The sequence below is a fragment of the Aythya marila genome (genome assembly GCF_965140915.1).
Source record: "Aythya marila genome assembly, chromosome: 12".
Classification (NCBI taxonomy): Eukaryota; Metazoa; Chordata; class Aves; order Anseriformes; family Anatidae; genus Aythya; species Aythya marila.
This window is the reverse complement of record NC_139053.1, coordinates 3,898,476-3,916,332: the sequence shown is the minus strand read 5'-3', so window position 1 is coordinate 3,916,332 and position 17,857 is coordinate 3,898,476. Positions and strand designations below refer to the sequence as shown.

At 49.8% G+C, this 17,857-nt stretch overlaps 1 protein-coding gene across 3 annotated transcripts in view; it reads left to right on the top strand.

The window, feature by feature from the left end:
* The window catches only part of ZNF423 (zinc finger protein 423), a 209,708-nt gene that overhangs the window by 27,614 nt on the left and 164,237 nt on the right, over positions 1 to 17,857 (top strand). For all 3 annotated transcript variants that reach the window (XM_082770090.1, XM_082770091.1, XM_082770089.1), the window contains exon 2: positions 5,036 to 5,095. In XM_082770090.1, coding sequence (XP_082626216.1) covers positions 5,036 to 5,095 — 60 coding nt within the window. The remainder of the gene's footprint in view (positions 1 to 5,035; positions 5,096 to 17,857) is intronic.

Genomic DNA, 17,857 nt, shown 5'->3' with positions numbered 1-17,857 from the left:
GCGAGCTCGTGGTTTTGGGGCTCCTGCAGGGGACGGATCGTGGGCGAGGATGAGCAGTGAGGCACCAGCACTTCCTGTCCATTCCTGAGGTGAGGTGGATGCCCCAGGACATGCTCTCTGGTGTGTGTTCCCATACCCCGTGAAGCCCCACGACCTGCACCTCAAGATGTGCCTGGAAAATACTTGGCTATTTACAGCGTAATGATGGCTAACAGCCTGTGTGCTGCTGCCATGCCATGCAGCTGGGAACTGGTGGATTTGCAGCCCTCCATCCATAAAGTTTTAAGCATCCTTCACTCCCTTGGACTTGACTGGCATCGAAGCTGCTCCATGTTTCGCAGGATCAGATCCCGGCTGGGCACGTGGGGCTCAGCCTGGTGTGTGGGTTTGGGAGCGTACGGCTTCGTGTGAAGGCTGCAGCAGAGCAGAGGCTGGGTCAGACAGCACTGAGGTGTGCATCTGAAAGGCAGAGAAGAACCCAAAGATTTGGGAATGTCACAGAGATCTTGCTTGCAAATACCCCCGGACAGGTCAGGGAAAATGCGTGATCGTTGTGTGAGTGGCTTGGGAGGCGGGCCTGGTGCTGGAGCATTTCTCTAGAGGGAGAGCAGTGAATCTCGGCTCGTGTGTTGCAGCTAACACGCAGCCGTCACTGAGACTTCCCTGAGTTTGTCTGAGAGCGGTCTGTCATAAACAACATCTGACAAAATCCTCCAAGCATGGCACCTGTGTTTGGCACTCGGGCTCTCAGGTTCATGGTGCCCGAGCTCGGGCTGAGGGCAGTGGCGTGGTTCCGTCCAACTGCAACTCCTCGCCACAGCCCCGTGTAGGGATGCCTCCTGGCCAGGCCTCACACAGCCACTGTTCCTGGAGGTTTAGTGTGCGTATCAGGGAGTTTTTGTGTTACGAGAAGAATTAAACCGGTCCTCGAAGCCTGTGTAATAGGATAAGGGAGCACGCACATGCCATCTGAATTGCTGAGGGCTGCTGCTCGCTTGTAAAGCTTGATTGCATCTAGAAATCAACATTTGGTTCAGAAGCGTCTTCCTTTGATAAGGTTAACTTCTTTCCTGGGAGTGATAAAGTGTTAAATAAGCACTGTGGCTGTGAATGGAGCGCAGGTAATGGTAGCCCCATAAATAGATGCTCTCGCTCTTGGGGAAATGGATGCTGAAGCCTGTCAGAAGTTTCTCTGAGCACAAAGAACTGAAATCTCTGTGCCTGCAGCACTCGTGACCTAGCAATTAAATCAGCATCCTTGGAGAGCCAAGGATGGCTGAGACAAGTGGGCAAAAGGCAAATATTTGGGGTGCACAGGAGTGTCATGCTGCGATGTCACCCCTTGGCCATGGCTGTGCTGCCCTTGCCCTGGGTCTTGTGCCCAGATCCCTCATCTGCTCTGCTTGGGGGGCATGCAGTGGGGCCCCCAGTGCTGGGGAATAATGGGGGCAGAATGGGAAAAACAAAAACAAAACAAACAAAACAAACAAACAAACAAAAAAAAAAAACACACAAAAAAAAACAAACACAAAAGCTGATGGTTTAGATATAGAAATCCTGTGCTGTGGACATTGATATGAAGGTTTAGTGCTTTAGAGCAGTGAAGCAGATACAACATCTCTGGTTGCTCTGTGAAATCTCAGCTTTCCCTATGAAACCATGCTGGTTCCCTGCCGTGTTCCCAGGCTGCAGGATGTGCCAGATGGCAGCGGGGCTCCGCTGTGCCCGTGTCCTGCTGGGGCCGAGCATCGGGGTGTGGGGTGTATGTCTGCGTGCCCCCAGGTGAGCCAGCACAGGGCCAGGGTCTGGTCCCTGGGTTCGGCAACTGTGATTGTCTGGTGTGTCTCAGAAAGCCTATTTTCTTGCTAATGAAATGGGAGTTATTCTACTGTGCTACGTATTGTGAAAGTAATCACGTCGAACACTTTGTACCTCTTCGTGGGCTTTTTTCCCCCATTACGGCTGCTTAAATAATAGCATCCACAAAGTGAGTGGTAATGCAAACTGGCCACCTGAGTCAAACTAGGTTTCAAGGAGTGACAGCCAAAATATTAAGAAACTGAAGCTTTAACTGAAAAATCAACTGAAGTGAATTACTCTGGCTGATATTATGCTCCAAGGGTGGTTCTGCCTCAGTTCTCCACAGCGAGAGCTGGGAACCCTTCCCAGCCGCAGCCACAGGACCTGCTGCCAACCCACCATGCCCTCCCGGGGGTCCCCAGGTGCCTGTCCCCAGGCATGGCCGTGGGACTCCCTGTCCCCGACGTGAGCATCACATCGTTGAGCCTCCGACTGTCCCAGGAAAGCTCCGGCTTCCCCATGAGGCCCGTAATGGCTGGGCACAACAGAGGGCAGGCTGTAGCTGTTGCTGTTTGGCTGTGCAGGCTGATTTTGGGGAGGAAAAAACCCGCTCTGTTCCTCTGATTTCTGTGGCTTCTGCTTGCTGTCATGGCCGAGGTGAAACCACAGTGACACCGGTTCAAGCAGTGACTCACTAATAAAGGTTGACATCCAGATTAAGGTGGCCACAGACAAACCTCTCAGCTCAAAGTTGTGTTCGTGGAGGAGAGGGGAGCAGAGGCCGGGTGGGGCTGAGCACCCTCCCTATGGTCACACTGCGTGCCTGTGGCAAGGCCCGACCTCCCGGAGCTTAGTCCCAGCCTCAGCCACCCTTTTACCCCTTCTCCTTTGTTATAACAAATTCTAATGAAAATAAAAGAAGGGAACAGTGATGCAAGCAGCGGCCAGAGGAAGACTTGCCGGCTCCTTGCCGGGAGGTGCTGTGCGGTCGGCTGCGTGGTGGCTCCGCGCAGAGCAGGGAGGAACCCACAGCCCAAAGCAGGGCTGCAGTGCCACAGGGCGGGTTTAGGAGCCGCCACCTTCACGTCTGTGTTCTCTGTCCCCTTTTCAGTCATTAGGGAGCAGAGCCAGTTAATGCCAGCAGAGGCAGGCTCAACCCTTAGCACTTGTGTAGGGGATCCCTAAAATTGCTGTGTTGCTGGAGCCGGCTGCCCCAAGGCAGCTCCAGGACTGGGGCAGTCTGCAGGGTCTGGCCAAAGTGAAAGGCAGCGTGTGGCTGCAACTGCTGATGGCCAGCACTGATCTTGTGTGCTGCGGCTTGATTGTGACTGAATTTACTGCCTTTGTGTCTTTTCAGTAGACTTTTTTCCCCACTCTTCCTTCTAAGAAAAAATATCAAGAAATACAAAAACCCAGCATAAAATAACTAATAAAGAAACCTGTCCAAACCAACTAGCCAAAAATCAGTCATGGAAAAAATAAAATTAAAACCTTCCACTTGTCTGAGTAAGGTATCTGAAGTATTATTTAGGTCAGGGCAAAATCCTCCTAACTTTATGTGGATTTTCATGTTAAAATGAGATATTTGTATGAAAGTGAAATTGTACTTAGGATACATAAGTACTTAGGAAACTGTACTTAGGATATTATATCCGGAGTTTTTCTGTTAAGAGATAGGTCAAAATGTTAACAAGATGGCGGCTTACCGAGCACAAAATGGCGGGCGAGCCCCTAGGATAGCGCAGGTGTGATCCTACCCGCTCCGTCCCTGCCAGTGGCTGCAGGACGTTCACAGCTTACGGGCTTCTGCCCTTCTGGAATTACCTGACATGGCCTTTGTGCTAACATGGATTTGTTTCTTTTTGGAAAAAGCAGAGCTGTCTGAAGTAGGACTTTGAGCAGAAGTGGCGAGTTCTCCCCTAGTTAATAAACCTGCAGCCCACCATGGCCGGCACTGTGCCCTTCTGTGCAGTGTGTGCTGCTTGTGAGGGCTGAACAGAAAATTGAAATTTGTCAAAGCACTGCCTGTGTAAGCTATATCCTCTGTTCCTAATAGCTCATTGATGTCATCGATGACACCAGCCTCCACAGACAAGTTTAAAGGATGCTGGAATTCCTCAAAGGAAGAGAAAAGATGGAGAAAAAGCATAAAATCAAGAATGTTGTGATGCAAATGTGAATAATCAATGTAAATAATCACTGCAGCAGGTTCCAGGGCTGGGCACACACGTCCCACCTGTTCAATAGCACTTGTGCTTGGGGCTTTGCAATATGGCTTTGATTTCAGTTGCAGAATTATGTAGGACTTGTACTCATATCCAGCAGTATTTAGATAAAAGGTGAGAGGTTGTTCAGTGCAAGGAATAAATACTTTTCATCAGGAAATAAAGACTGGTGATTTAAATTCTTTTGGTGTCGTGGTGACAGAGCAGGCAGATGAAGGTGATCAACTTTCATGATTAAAAAGAAGAATTTCTGCAGTTACCGCTTTCAAACACACAGTCTGGCAGCAGTGAGGCTGCCACTGACTTCAGGAACAGCAGGATTGAGCTCTCAGCTAGCCTGCCTGTTGTCAGCTGGTCTCTTCGTTATTTGTAAGAATGAAATGAAATTTTATAATTCCTAACAGGCAGGTTATATACACGTCGCTTGTGAGTGCTGAGCACCTGGCTCTGACAGCTTTCACATCATCAAGCCTTAAATGCACTTATTTATGACTGCCATATTACAGAAATCGCTTGCACATTATAAGAGTATTTTTTCTTTTAATTCTGAACACGGAAGAACTATTGTTAATGTGTTAATTACGTAAGTTGGGCAATTCTCCCTTCATGGGACAGTTCCTTACTATGATGCGTTACATGGATCTCAAAAATGACCTCTAAGTTCACAATGGTAATTTTGTGCATGTAAGTTGTCGTGAATGTACAGACTTTCAAATATGCACCTTTAGCAGCTAGGGGTACTTAAACCTCTATTAAAATTTCACATAAACTTACAGTTAGCTATCCAGAAAGAAGCTGCAGGCAGAAATCCCATAGTTAGGTTAAAATGTAGGGAAAAATTCTGCTAAATTTCCGCCGTATGAATTATTTTATGGAAAGCAGTAAGTTCTCTTTCACTGGTGCAGAAGTCTGGTAGAACACTTAATGTCATAGCGGACCTAGTTTTCTGATGGTTTTGCTTTCCAGTTGGTTTGTTTTAGCAATCACAACATATTTTTGTTCTTTTTCAGTTGAAGAGGGCGAATCTTCGGATTTTGCTTTGAACTGGGACTCATCAGTGACTCAATCAGGTAAATATTTTAGGTTCTTCTGATTGCAAAAACTGCCAGAAAGCTGCCAGGCTTTTTACAGAAACTGTATTTTGTATGTCACATTCCTGTCTCAAATCCAAGACTACCCACTGCAACACAATTTTTATATCAGTTCCATATGGTCAATAAAATCTATTACATACAGAGACTAATATACTCTTATCCTCTGGAGACCCATTCCTCCTTCTTGTGGGCACACTGAAGCGGGTTGCGATTTCTCCAGTATAACCGCTTTGAAGTTTTCTGCAATGGGCACTGTTGCACATTCATTCCAATCTAATTACATAAAAGCGGCTTTAATAGGAATTTTAAACTTCAGTCTCAACTGGAATGTGTGTGTTTCTTCTCTCGGAGGAAATTGGAAAGTACTGTCGGAGCTGGAGGATGAAAGTGGTACATTGCCATGGCAGAAAGATTTAACATTTGAACCAGCTTTTGGTCTCTTTGATAGTAAGAGAACTTAAACATGTGTCTGGGACATGCTCATCTGTATTGCACTGAAAACATGAATAAAGAGAGGCTCGGGGAACGCAGCAGGATAAAACAAGCTTGTATGTAGCTGTGTAATGTGTATTGATAACACAAATGTACGTGGCAGATCCATTTGTACTTCAAGTTCAGGGTAAGTCACTAGCCACGTCCCAGTCCCTGTGTGCCATGTGTGCTGATGTTTTACTGTCTGGTATGTCTTTAATGGTTATGAGATTCTCAGGATGCTCTTGACTCTCAAGACAATAATGCCACCGCTGTGCCCTCCTCCTGGGACAGGCAAGGGTGTTCTCGGCGAGTCTCGGCAGTGGCATGAAAGCTGCTCAGAAACCAAGCAGTAACACAAGCATCAATGTTGGTGCTGCCTTCCTGTTCCACACGGGCTGGCTGGGAGTCACCAGGAGACGGGCTCGCAGGAGGCTTCTCCTCCTGGAGGCAGCATCTGGCTGCTCGGCACAGCATGGGCTGCCTCGGCGTGGTGCCTCGTGGGGTGGGCACATCCTTCCCCATGCCAGGGCTGCTCTGAGGGGTTCTTGTTCTCTCTGTTCTTTGGTGGCCGACCCTGCCACAAACCCTGGCAGTGCCCTTGGGGCCCCTTCGTGCCCGTGGTGGTTGGTGCTGTTGCTGGCCTCAGGGTGTGTTCGGCTCAACACGGGCTGAGGCTCAAAGCAGTAGCATCAGTCACTTCTGTGCAGAGTGGGAGTTAATTTGGGATTTGTGCATGGTAGCAGTGACTGTGCTGTAGGTGACAAAGCCTGTAAGAGGCTTTTCCCAAATTAGTTGGGTCTCCTACATTGTTCTTCATTTACTGCCATAATTATAGCTCTCATTTTACCCTACATCTGACACCTTGGATGTTTTGGAAGTGTGATTTATGGTGGCTTAAAGAAAATGTGTGCTAACTGGTGGATTTTCCTTTCAGTGCATTCAGCAGCTACAGGCTTCGGCCTTGCATGCGTATAAAGGCACGGTGTGCCGTCCTGTGAGTACAGGGCACGGGGCAGAGGCTGCAATGGGACTGAGGAGCGACCTAGAAAAAGCATCGCGCGCCGCGGTGCGTAGCGGTGTGCGGCGGAGCCTCGCTCTTGTGTGGTGTGCCTCCCCGGCTACAGCCCGTAACTGAAACCAGCCCCTGGCCCCAGCCCGCGAGACTTTCATTATGCTCTTTTATGATCTTCCTGTTTGCATTAGCTCCAGTAGGGTGATGTTGAACTTCAATAACGGGTGAAAAAACACGCTTCTACTTCTCCTTTCATGCCCCTTCCTTCCCCAGCCCCAAATGACAAGCTTGCCTTCCCTGCTTAACCCCCCAGCAGAAAAAAAAAATTAAACAAAAGGCCAAAAACCAGACTTGTTAACTCCAAAACAGTTGCCAGATGTTTCAAATTAACATAGTTCTCTGCCTTCTTCTCCTGCGTGTGTTTGTACATCTCTGTGTGTGTGCAAACGCACACCAAGCGCCTTCTGAGCAGCCGTGCTGCTGCTGTGCTCCGCTGCTGCCGGTGCGGGGCGAGCCGTGGGGCGAGCACGGGGCAGCGCGAGGGAGCCACGGCCAGGTAGTGCCCTTGGTAGCTGCGCTTGAAAGGCCCGCGTGTCATTGAGGAGCAGCCCCGGGGAGATGCTTTTGCTGCTCGAGCTTGCTGTGTTCACCAAACCAGTGTAAGCCATGCTGGAAGCCTTCCTGGTAAGGCAAGGCGGAATTTGTGGGGCAAAGGAGCTGCTTGCGGAGATGCTCCTCGGGCGCCTTGTGCCAGGTGCTGTTTGCCATGGCAGGGCACATCAGCCCTGTGCTGGGAGAACCTGCCACGGTGGGATTTCAATACTTCAAATGCAACTAGGAATAGTTTTAGGATTCTTTTCTTTTTGGGTTGGCAACTTGAGGGCTGTATGCACTGACCCAAAGGGCTGGCAGAGTGTGCAGGGAGGCGCAGGTTGCCCCCTGCCCTGGAAAACACTGGCGGTGCCCACCAGCCCTGTTTACAAGGGGCATCCTGCAAGCGCCCTTCCTCTTCCGTTCTCGTCTCCGTTTTTCCTTCATGCAGCGGGAAGGAAAGCTCTTCCTTTCCTCTCCCTCCCCGAGGACCGGGCTTGCTGGTGCAGAGCCCACCAGTAGCGCTCGCTGCCGGCGGCAGGTCCGGCTCCCGTCCCAGCCGAGGAGCGTGGCGGGGTCCCCGCTGCCCCCAGCAGCCCCCAGCCCCCGGCTCAGCCCTGCCCTGCTCGGGGGCTCGCTGCTGCCTTGGAGCCAGGAAAGCAAAGCTCAGCGTCTGCCTGGCTGGGCCCTTGTTTGCAGTGCTGCATTGCTGTTGCAATACATCACGAGAGCATTATCTTGAGGAGCAGCAAGGGACGTTTTAAAGAAGTAAAAAGTCTTACTAAATATACAGAGAATTTAAGGCATTTTAAAGACCTATGGAAGCATTGTACATGGGGGTTGCTGGGGAGTTTCTCATTAGCCTGGCTGTGGGGCCCTGGGGAAGCTCAGCCAAATTGTCTGGGGCACGCAGAGCAGATTCTGCATTCTCATTGGGATCCCGCAGACCTAAAAGCCTGAATTTTATTTTTTTCCTATTCTTGAGGTAACTGGGTGTATCTCCGTACGCAGCTACGGGCTGCGGTACCGAGCGAGAAGGGGGCTGGGGAGCACGGCCAGGGACCTGCAGCAGGCGCTGGGGGCAAGTGGCCCTGCTGCTCCTGGCTGTGCCGGAGGTGGTGAGCGAGCAGGAGACACGAGTGCGGTGCTGTCACAATATTCCTGACATCACAAACCGCAAGGACAGGCTGTTACCCCCATCAGCTCCAGGCCCCCCGTGCCCATCTCACTACTTGCTGCAGTCCCCACGTGCGGGGGACGTGTTAGCAAAGCTCAGCACGGGGAGAAATGTTTTAGGACGCAGGCATCTGGTGTTTTGTCAGCAGGAGTTCCCGTACGGACTTGTTTTGTCCAGGGTGCAGCTTCAGAGCTCTAGTTGCTTTCTTCAATTTCTCTTAAAGCTTTTTTTTTTTTTTCTTTTAAGGGAGGGGAGTTCAAGAAAAAAGGGGAAGTAGCAGCTTTTCAGAAATGAACCACAAAAACAATAATTGAAAAAAAAAACAACAAAGCAAAACCCCAAGCTGCGGTCACTCCTCTCCCCTCTCTTCCGCTTTGCGCGATGTCTCCCAGCTATGTAAATCTCGACTTTTGCCTGCTGCCTCAGCAGAGGAACACCTTTACACTGCCTGGGGGCCATCAGAGCCGCGTGGGGGTGAGGCAGCTGCTGGCATCCCTCAGACGTCCTCCCACTGCCCTGGTGCCCACTGGGATCTCTGTCCTGGTGCTCACTGGGGCCACTGTCCCGGTGGGTCCCGGTCCCTGCTGCGCCCAGGGCTGTCCCGCTCTCTGCTCCTGCCAAACCCCTGGAGTGGGCCGGCGGGGGGGTCGAGGCTGGGCAGACACCCTCAGAATGAAATTCCGGAATTGTGCAAACCATCGAGAAGGTCAGTAACAACTTGGCGAGCATTAGAAACCTATTAGCTCGTAGGTACTCTGGAATCGCCTGTCCTGAGCACCTTTACAAGCTCAGACATCTTCTAAAAGCTGATCTCATCGGTAAATCAATACTCCAGCGTTCTGACTGCAGCACGTAAGGGTTTCCAAAGAAATAAACCCTTGAACTGTATTAGCAAAGAACATAACAGACTTTGGTAACTTTGGTGTATTTTTTCAATCTACCATGAAACGTTTGATCTCGGCTGATGGATTTCCTTACGTTGGTTCTAAAAACAACATCCCTGCCTCCACGTGGACCTGCAGCATGCAGCCTGGCTAGTGTAGGCTGAGGTTCTCAACATTTTAAATATCTGCTGTGGAGTCAGCCAAAACCCAAAGAGATGCAAAGTAGAGACAAAGCTGCAGAAGCTCGCGGCCCCCTCCCTCCCTGGGGAAGTTTGAGGTGGTGGCTGTCTTGTGGGCTGCCTGGGGGACACGGTGACACCAGTTCCTTCCCCTTTGTCCTAGTGGGAAGGACGCACGCAGTGGCCAGGCGGAGGGGCCTCATCCCGTGCCCTACAAGCACGCAGCTCCTCTGGAGCTGTGCTCGGGAGGCAGCGCCAAGCCCGCCCGCCACACGGAGACGCCGGGATGTCTGACATCCCACCCAGCGTTGCTCTGCCTCCCCAGAGCCAAGAGAGGCCTCTCGGTTCAGGCTTTCAAGCCTACACTTACCCACTTACATGCACTGGTTCCTAAATCTCACTGCGTTTCCATGCTCTTGCCCAAGAAGATGTCGCCTTAACCCCCTGGCAAACAGCTCTAAGGTTTAAGTGTGTTTATGCCAAGTAGAGCTTTTATTTTCCTTGGTAACATTCGTTTTTAGGATGTAACATTGTATGTCCTTTCAGAACAGGGAAAGTTTTAAATTTTTTTTTTTAAATAGAATTATTTTTTTAACTTCAGTCTCTTACTTATGATACTTACTGCATAGTTTTTGTAGTATTTCCTCAAACAGAAGGTGAAGTGATGGAAAGTGCGTGATGCTCAGCTCGTGTGGTCACGGGAGCTTGGTCAGCACCTAAGACAGACATAAGATTGTTGGAGCCAACGTAAATTATTCGCATTTTTTGTTTTTATACTATAAACCCCACCAGATCCCTCTGTCGATTGCAGCTCAGGGCACAGCCCTGCGCCCACAGGTCGGTGGTGGGAACGGGGACGGCTGGTGGCAGGGTGCTGCGGTGCCTGGAGTAATAGGGTCCCCCCTGCCCCATCTGCATCAGGGGCAGGGGACAGGACCCAAAGCTCCACCAGCAGAGCCCCTGGCTGGTGTGGGGATGGCCACCCCAGGAGCCTGCAGGGGCGTCTCTGGTGGCGTGGGGCTGTAGGTGCTGCTGGCCTGGCTGGGAGGGAGCCTCCTGCAAGGAGGAGCGGTCCTCAGATGTGAGCACAGCACGGGTGGCAGTATTTAAATTAGAAGCACACACCTGTGTATTACGGCATTTCCTAGAAAATACTTACTATTAAAAATGTTAATTGGGAAAATTATAGCGATAGCACAGAGGAGGAGAATTAATTTCCATCGTAAAAGAGGGGAGGAAAAAAAAGCTTATCTGGAAGGGAGCTACGGAGTGCTCCCCCTGCCCCTCACCCACCCTTTCACTTTGAAAACAAATCTGCCTAAGAAAAGCCGAGCAAGTGGAGTGTTCCTTAGTCTGTCGCTAGCGTTGCCGGACTTCCCAGCACTGAAAGCACTGCAGGCACCATCTGCAGAGCGCTGGATTTCCTCAGCCCTGCTGAGCCGTGTGATGCTGGCAGAGCTGCCCTCAGCACCGCCGTGCTCCGCGGGAGCCCGTGGTTGGGGCCACTTATGGCTAGTGGGGTCCTGGGCTCACCTCTGAGGTCTGTGAGCTGAGCGGGTCCCCCAGGGGCTGGGTGACATTCCCGTGGGCACCCTGGGTGGGGTGTCCTGCTTGGGACCAACCCTCCTGGGCTCCCTTTCGGGTCCCTGCAGGAGTGGCTGCAGGGTGCAGCCTGGCACCTTCTTGTCCGCTCCTCTTCCTTCCTGGGCTCTCCTCTGCTGACGCTACCTTGTCCCTTCTTGCTGCACAAGCAAAGGGATTTGCTCAGATGAACATTTTCTGTGTTTTTAGATGAAAATTATATCTGTTGTTTACAAAAGCCCTCAGGGGCATAACTAGCAGTAATGGGCTAAAGTAGAGCAAAGGAGATCCTGGGCTGAATATCAAGAAACATTTCCCAGTAGTGAGATCTAATAGGCTCTGGTATTATCTCCCATCACTTCAGTCATTTTCAAGCCGGACTGGACAAAGCGCTTGAAAATATACTGGAGGAACAGCCTGATGTTGCAGAGGGATGGATAAGATCACCTGATAAGTCCTCCTCATTTCTAATTTATCCAGCTCTGCCACACTCTGGATTTACTAATATCCTGCAGATTTGGCGACAGATGCAGACTGAATGCTCTGGCAAATCACACTTTCTAGAGCCTATTTCAGTAAATCACTTCGATGTAGGATCTCGTGGCACATTACAAATGCTAATTAAGCCTCCCAGCCGAGCAGAAAGTGTTCCTAGTGCCCCACGCCCGTGCGGCCTTGCGTCTGTGTCATGCACCATGCCGCGGGTTGCCCTGTGTGGGCTGCGGCTCTGGGACTTGCTCGGAGCTGCTTCTGCAGGACCAAGAGCACAGATCCCACCCTGCTTCAGCAGGGGCAGGGGAAGCTGCAGAAGAGGTGGCGATGGGCTTCACCTTTGTGGAGGCAGGCAGCAGAAGGGTTGAAGGAAAGTCTCCTGGTGAACGATCTCTTTGGTTTTTACTGCAGCTCCTGCACTCCTTCGACTAATTCACACGTTGCAGTTGTAACTGGTAGCTCAAAGCTCCCAGCCTGAATAAATGTGAAACAGGAACGGCAGAATATATTACATTGGCCTGTGCTTAAGGGGAAAAAAATCAATACAAAAATAATGCCGCAGTGGTGGATCCCCACTAATCATTCTTCTTGAGAATAAAGCAAATTGTGCCAGTCATCAGAATGGGATTTTGTAAATGAGGCTGTGAAAGAAGGAAAACACAGGGAATAAACAAACTCTGCTGCTGTTCTCTGGGCAAGGCCGTTGGTAAGGAACTCTGCAGTGAAGGACTGCGTGAAATCTGTGGTGCTGTGCCCAAATAATCCTCGCTTAGTCAGTACAGGAGACTAGAATCGTTTGGGTTGGAAGGGACCTCTAGTGGGTCTTGTTCAACATTGACCTGCTTGGAAATGTTTCAGCAACCCCTACCTCTGTGTTTTGGGTTAAATTGTCTTTAACTGTTAAGCTTATTATAAAGCAAGAGTGTAAGTATGGTTACTGTAGTGTAAGGGTGTGCAGAAAATGGGAAAATAAGGTCAAAGACTCACAGGGAAAGAAGAATTTTTAAAGCTAACATAGCCTGAAATTTCCCATATTGGAAGATATGTTTGCATTTCTGTCATTTAGTGCCTAAAGCAGCCTTTTCAGGACTGGCTACGAGGAATTACGGTGTCACTGTCAAAACAAAGCGAGTTCGTCTCATAAGCTGCTATTTGTTGTCTGCAGAGTCAGCTGAGGAACCTGCTAAATGAGGTTTGGGATGCTCGATGGCTCTCACTTGGACACAAGCGACCCGTGCGCATCACGGTGAAGACGCCTGGATGCGTGCGGAGTGCTGTGTGCGTGGCAGAGGTGCAGGGCCCGCCGCGCTCTGCCGACCCCTGAGTTCATCCCGGCTGCGACCGGGCCCCTGCGTGCCCGCCTGTGTCACCAGCCGGGCCTCCTCGCTCCGTTGGGTGGCTTTGGCATTCGTCAGGAGAAATTATTAGACAGTTGGAAAATGCTAAAGAGAGAGGAGAAAACCCATGCGCTTTGCTTGGAAGCGCTGTCTGTGCTGCGTAGAGCTCTGACAAAATCAAGCCTCTAATTAAATTATCTGGCACGTGGACAATTCTGTTGCGAGATCTGCTGAGCTAATGCGTAGCCCTTAGCAAGTACGGGCTCCGAATCAGGAGCACCAAAGAGATGATTTGCATCAGGTCGCAGCCTGCTTTAAAAAATTCTGGTGAGTTGTGAGGCCCGTGTCATTAATTGCCAGTTAGCACATTGTAATTGCTGTAATTATTTGCGAGGCAAATGATGTCAGGGACTTAAGGCTGCACCGTTCTTAGTGCTTTGCGCGTTGGCGACCCACGAAGTCCTGTGCTAGGAGCGTGGCCGGGACGCTGCGGAGCGGGACGGCCGCTGGCAGCCGGCTGCCGTGGGCAGGCTGTGGCCGTGCTGCGCAGCCACGGAGCAGGACCACATCCAGCCCACGTCCAGCCCATGTCCAGCAGCAGCCACGAGGGTGGCAAGGCACCGAGTGGTGGCCTCGGATGCTGGCCGTGGGCCTGCGGCGGCACCGCCGGGCTGGGCGGGAGCCCCAGTGCCACCCGCCAGCCCCTCGCCTCCACCCTGCGCCGCCAAAGTGGGCCAGAAGCTCCTCCGGGTGGGATTAGAGGGACGCGTAATAGATTAGAGATCAAAAATGTTAATTAAGAACTGGTCTCTTCTAATAAGATGCCTTCAAGGGCACGGCACCAAAAATGAGGAAATATCTCATTTTGGCAACAGTGCTGGGGCTGTAATGAGGCTGGGGTGAGGGTAAGGGGGCAAGGACCGCAGGCCTCCTGCTAAGGGCTTCTCCTTCAGAAGGAGAAAGTCAATTAGCAATAAAATCGTAAATCTAATGGGCAGAACAGCACTACCCGAATGCTAACCAGCAGCACGTGGATTAGATGTGTGCGTTCAGCTTGACATTTTCTTGGGGATATACTGGCACTTTGTGGTGGATGAAGGTGGGCAACGCCAGCTTGTTGGTACTGAAGCTGCAGTGGGGCAACGTGGCTGAAAATAGCTGCTTTTGTTGGAAACTTGGGCACATTTGAAGTGAATCCGTGCAATGTGCTTTCCTAACTTAATTGTCAAGATACGGAAAGTGCGCGCCTCCACTACTGGCAGCAAGCTCCTCGGCGCGGTGTCTGGGAGAAGCACTTACTGCTCTGCAGACGGGTGAAGAGGAGCAGCTTGGAGCTCATGTCCCAGGTTCCTGCAGGGGGGAGAGGTTTGCATTTCACAAGTAAAATGATGCACAAGTATTACTTTTATGTTTAAAACACAAAAGGTGCTTTTGAGGGCTAAGATGCTTATTGCATCATTATAATTGAAGAAAGCACATTTATTTTCTTAATCTTTATAATCCTAGTTGTGAAGTTGTGACTCTGCTGTTAGATTTCTCCTAGTAAACTCTTCAAAGCTCCGAAAAGGAAGGAAACAAACAAACAAAAAGACATTTAATTGCACTAACCCTTGTGGTGGGGTGATGGGATTTTGTGTCCTGCTTCACCCCGTGCTTGCCCCCCACACAGCTCAGAGCTGAAAGCCGCAGCGGCTCCTCAGCCAGTTATTTGCTAGCACAAAATGGAGGGACCCTGTAGGCAAATTTCTTCCCTCTCAGCTGGGAGCTTTCATTCGGATAAAGAAAGCCACCGGCACAGCGAGGCTCTATGCACAGCCTGTGTATGTTTTAGGGCTCTGGCTGTTGTTTGAGCCAAACGAGAGCGAATTTCCCATTTGATAGAAATACCATGGGCAGGCGCTATCTGTCAGCGTGCGTGTGCGCAACGAGCTGGGACTCGACTGAAGCGGCTTGGCAGAAAAAAGCCCTCTGACAATGGCCCGAAATTCAGATTTGTTGCTGCGGCCACGTGTGCTTTATCTTCATCTGGTGCGTGCGTCTCCAGCAGAAGCGTGCGCTTGGAGCTGGGGGGAGGCGAGCGGTGCCTCTCCCACCCACCCCTCTGTAGCCCAGCAGGGGCTGGGGGCCGTGGGGTGGTGGCGGTGTTCAGCTCGGATCGCGCCCGTAGGCAGCTCTCAGTTCAAAGGACACCAAATTCCCCTGCCCTGCTTTTGTCAGAGAAGTGAATGCAAGCGGGTGTTGCCACTCACAGAAGGAAAAGCGGGGACCAGTTCCATATCCAAAGACTTAAATCAGATCTTTTCGCGGTTCATAAATGTATGGTTTTGATGGACTGATGAGCTTCATCTTTACTTGATTTCACTTCTGGAATTTGTTAAAAGAAATGTACGACTCAGACCTGAATTAGCCTTCCCCCAAGAAGGGCTACGAGCCTTTTTCACAGGCACATCAAGGGGATATCGAGTGTAGCAGCAGAAAGATCATTTCCTTCCTCGCTGTTATGAAGTTCCCTTAAAAGTCCTGAAGTTGTCTCATACGGGGCGATTTTGAAGACATTGTTCTGAACTTTTCCTCTGAGTAATTTTGAAAATTAATATTAAAAAACCAAACTGTTGGTAGGCTGTCATTGCTCTTTCAGCAACAATGGGGAAGACTTGGGCTTTGCGTTGTTGGTTTACTCGGGTGGGTTATGCTGCAGAAATGGGGTCGGTTTGCAGCACTGCCATTCAGACGGACAGAACGTGTGCCGTACAGAAACTGAAAAGCGGATTTAAACTTTGTTAAGTGGTTCATGTTGGGTTGTTTGTGTTTAGTACACAAGTCCAGATGACCATTTATTCTGTTAAATGAATGAGAAATGTTCTGTGTAAAAAGCGTTTGGCTCCTCTGCCTTGATCACATTAAACAAAATACATTTATTGCCAAATTTCCACAGTAGCATCCAGAAAGCATATACAGAATCAGCAGGGTTAAGCAGGTATAACCGAGAGCAGCATTTGGTCTATTTGGTCTATAATCTCATGAAAAAAAGGGTTGTACTTTTTTTTTTTTTTTTTTTTTTTTCCTGAAAAAGGTGAATTGTAGGCTGATGTCTTTTGCAAGTTAGCTAATAGCTGGGTTGGCAAAACATTTTCTGGAAGGATGTTGCAGATAGCCACATTTTTCCCTCATTTCTTTTCTTTATATACTGTGTGTTCAGACAGCTGCAGTGTTCGAGACATGAGGAATATCACCTCTGCAAATGCTCTTTGCATCTCTGGGTTTGTGTTTTGACAAGCAAGTACAGATGCTTCTGTATAGCGGAATTAAATTACGTTCCATTTTCCACCCTTACTTCCAAAAGACATCTAAGCAGATGATATGTGGGGCTTGGCATTTATGGTGTTCCGTGTGTGAAATTGAAATAAGAATTGGTGTTGCTCTTCCTCCAAAATAGTTTATAAAAAGAGGTGAATTCTTAAGGCTGTTTTATATATCGAGGTTGTAAACCTGTTGTATTTTAAATATCTTTTTGATTTGCAAAGAAAACCACAGCTACACCACAAGCACTGGAAGCGTTGCAGAGCCATCAGTGAACTATTAAATGAGAAAACACATCACAGGAGTTAAGAGATTTTTAGCTTGATAGTGTAATGAAATATTTCCAAAACATAGCTGGTTAATGAAGGTTGTGGCCAGACTGCATAATTGGCCGAGCACGTAGGAAGCAAAGTGCTCTGAAAACAGGCTCCTAGCTGTGTTGGCTGTAAATCGGGTGGGAGGATCAATAAAATAAAATAAACAGAAACCCTGTGCCTTAGCTGGGAGGCTGGGGGAGTGGGGCACAGGCCCCTGGGGCAGGCTCTGCAGGAGCGCCCGGTGGGTGCTCGGTGTGCGGGGAGGTGGGGAGGGGGCAGCACCTGAGGGCACGGCCTTGCGCTGTAGGAGGAGCAGTTTTGGAGGATGAAGTTCTCACGTCGCCTTTTTTTTTTTTTTTTTTTCCCTTAGCTGTCAGCAACTAAAATGCAAATTCAACACCTTCAGGAGCAAAACTGGGGCTGGGCCCATGCGAAGAAATGTCCCTCTTTAAAATGGTTAATTTGTTGTTTTTATCGCATTTTACCTAGTGCAAAGTACAGAGGGAGCGGGGCTGCTAAAGAGCATATCAACTAAATTAGGGTTAATTAGAAGTTCTCCCAAATAGCTGGTGCTTCATCAGCAACAGAGCAGCATGTAAATAAATCTAATTTCTCTCCAACTAAACTCTTCACAGCCTTAATTACAAGCGCAGCAACCTGCCCTCCCTCCTTCGTCTTGGTGGCAGAGGGTCACGGCGGGCTCTGGCTGCTGAGCGCCGCCTGTCCCAGGTGTCCCTCCAGGCCCAGGGGAGGCGAGGAGCTCGTAGCACCTCCAGAGGAGCCGAGGTCAGGTTCTTGGGAAGGAGCCTGAGAAGCAGAAAGCACCAGAGGAGAAGGATCAGAAAAGTCAGAAATCCGGGTGTGGGATCCTGGTGCTCAGCCGAGGGCTGGCCCACGGGATGAGTTCCTCGTTTGGCACCAGGCTCGCTAGCCTCGCTGAGGTGCCTTTATTTTCTCTTATTTATAACGTTACGGAAGCCGGTGCGTTCCTTATTACACCGTGTCACGTTTCAGCCGATCCCAAATTAATAAATGAGCAGCGGCAGAATAGCGTGCAGCACAACTCTAACAGCATGAGCCGCGCAGAAGTATATTTCACTTAGCTCAAATTTAAATACTCTACTTTGCTCGATTTAATTACGTGAAATTACTGAATTAATGGCTTTGTCAAGTGAAACGTGTAGGACTTCGGAGTTGTGCATTAAGAAAGGAATCAGAAGGGAAACTTGCGGTACGCTTCCTTTTTGCACGTGCCCTCGCGTTGAGCACAACCTGGAGTGTGGCTGAGCACACCGCCCGGCATCCCATGCTGCTCCCAAACTGGGAGAGCTTTGCCCGCTCCGAGGCATTGATTTTCAATTTTTTATTTTATTTATTTATATATTTTTTTTGCT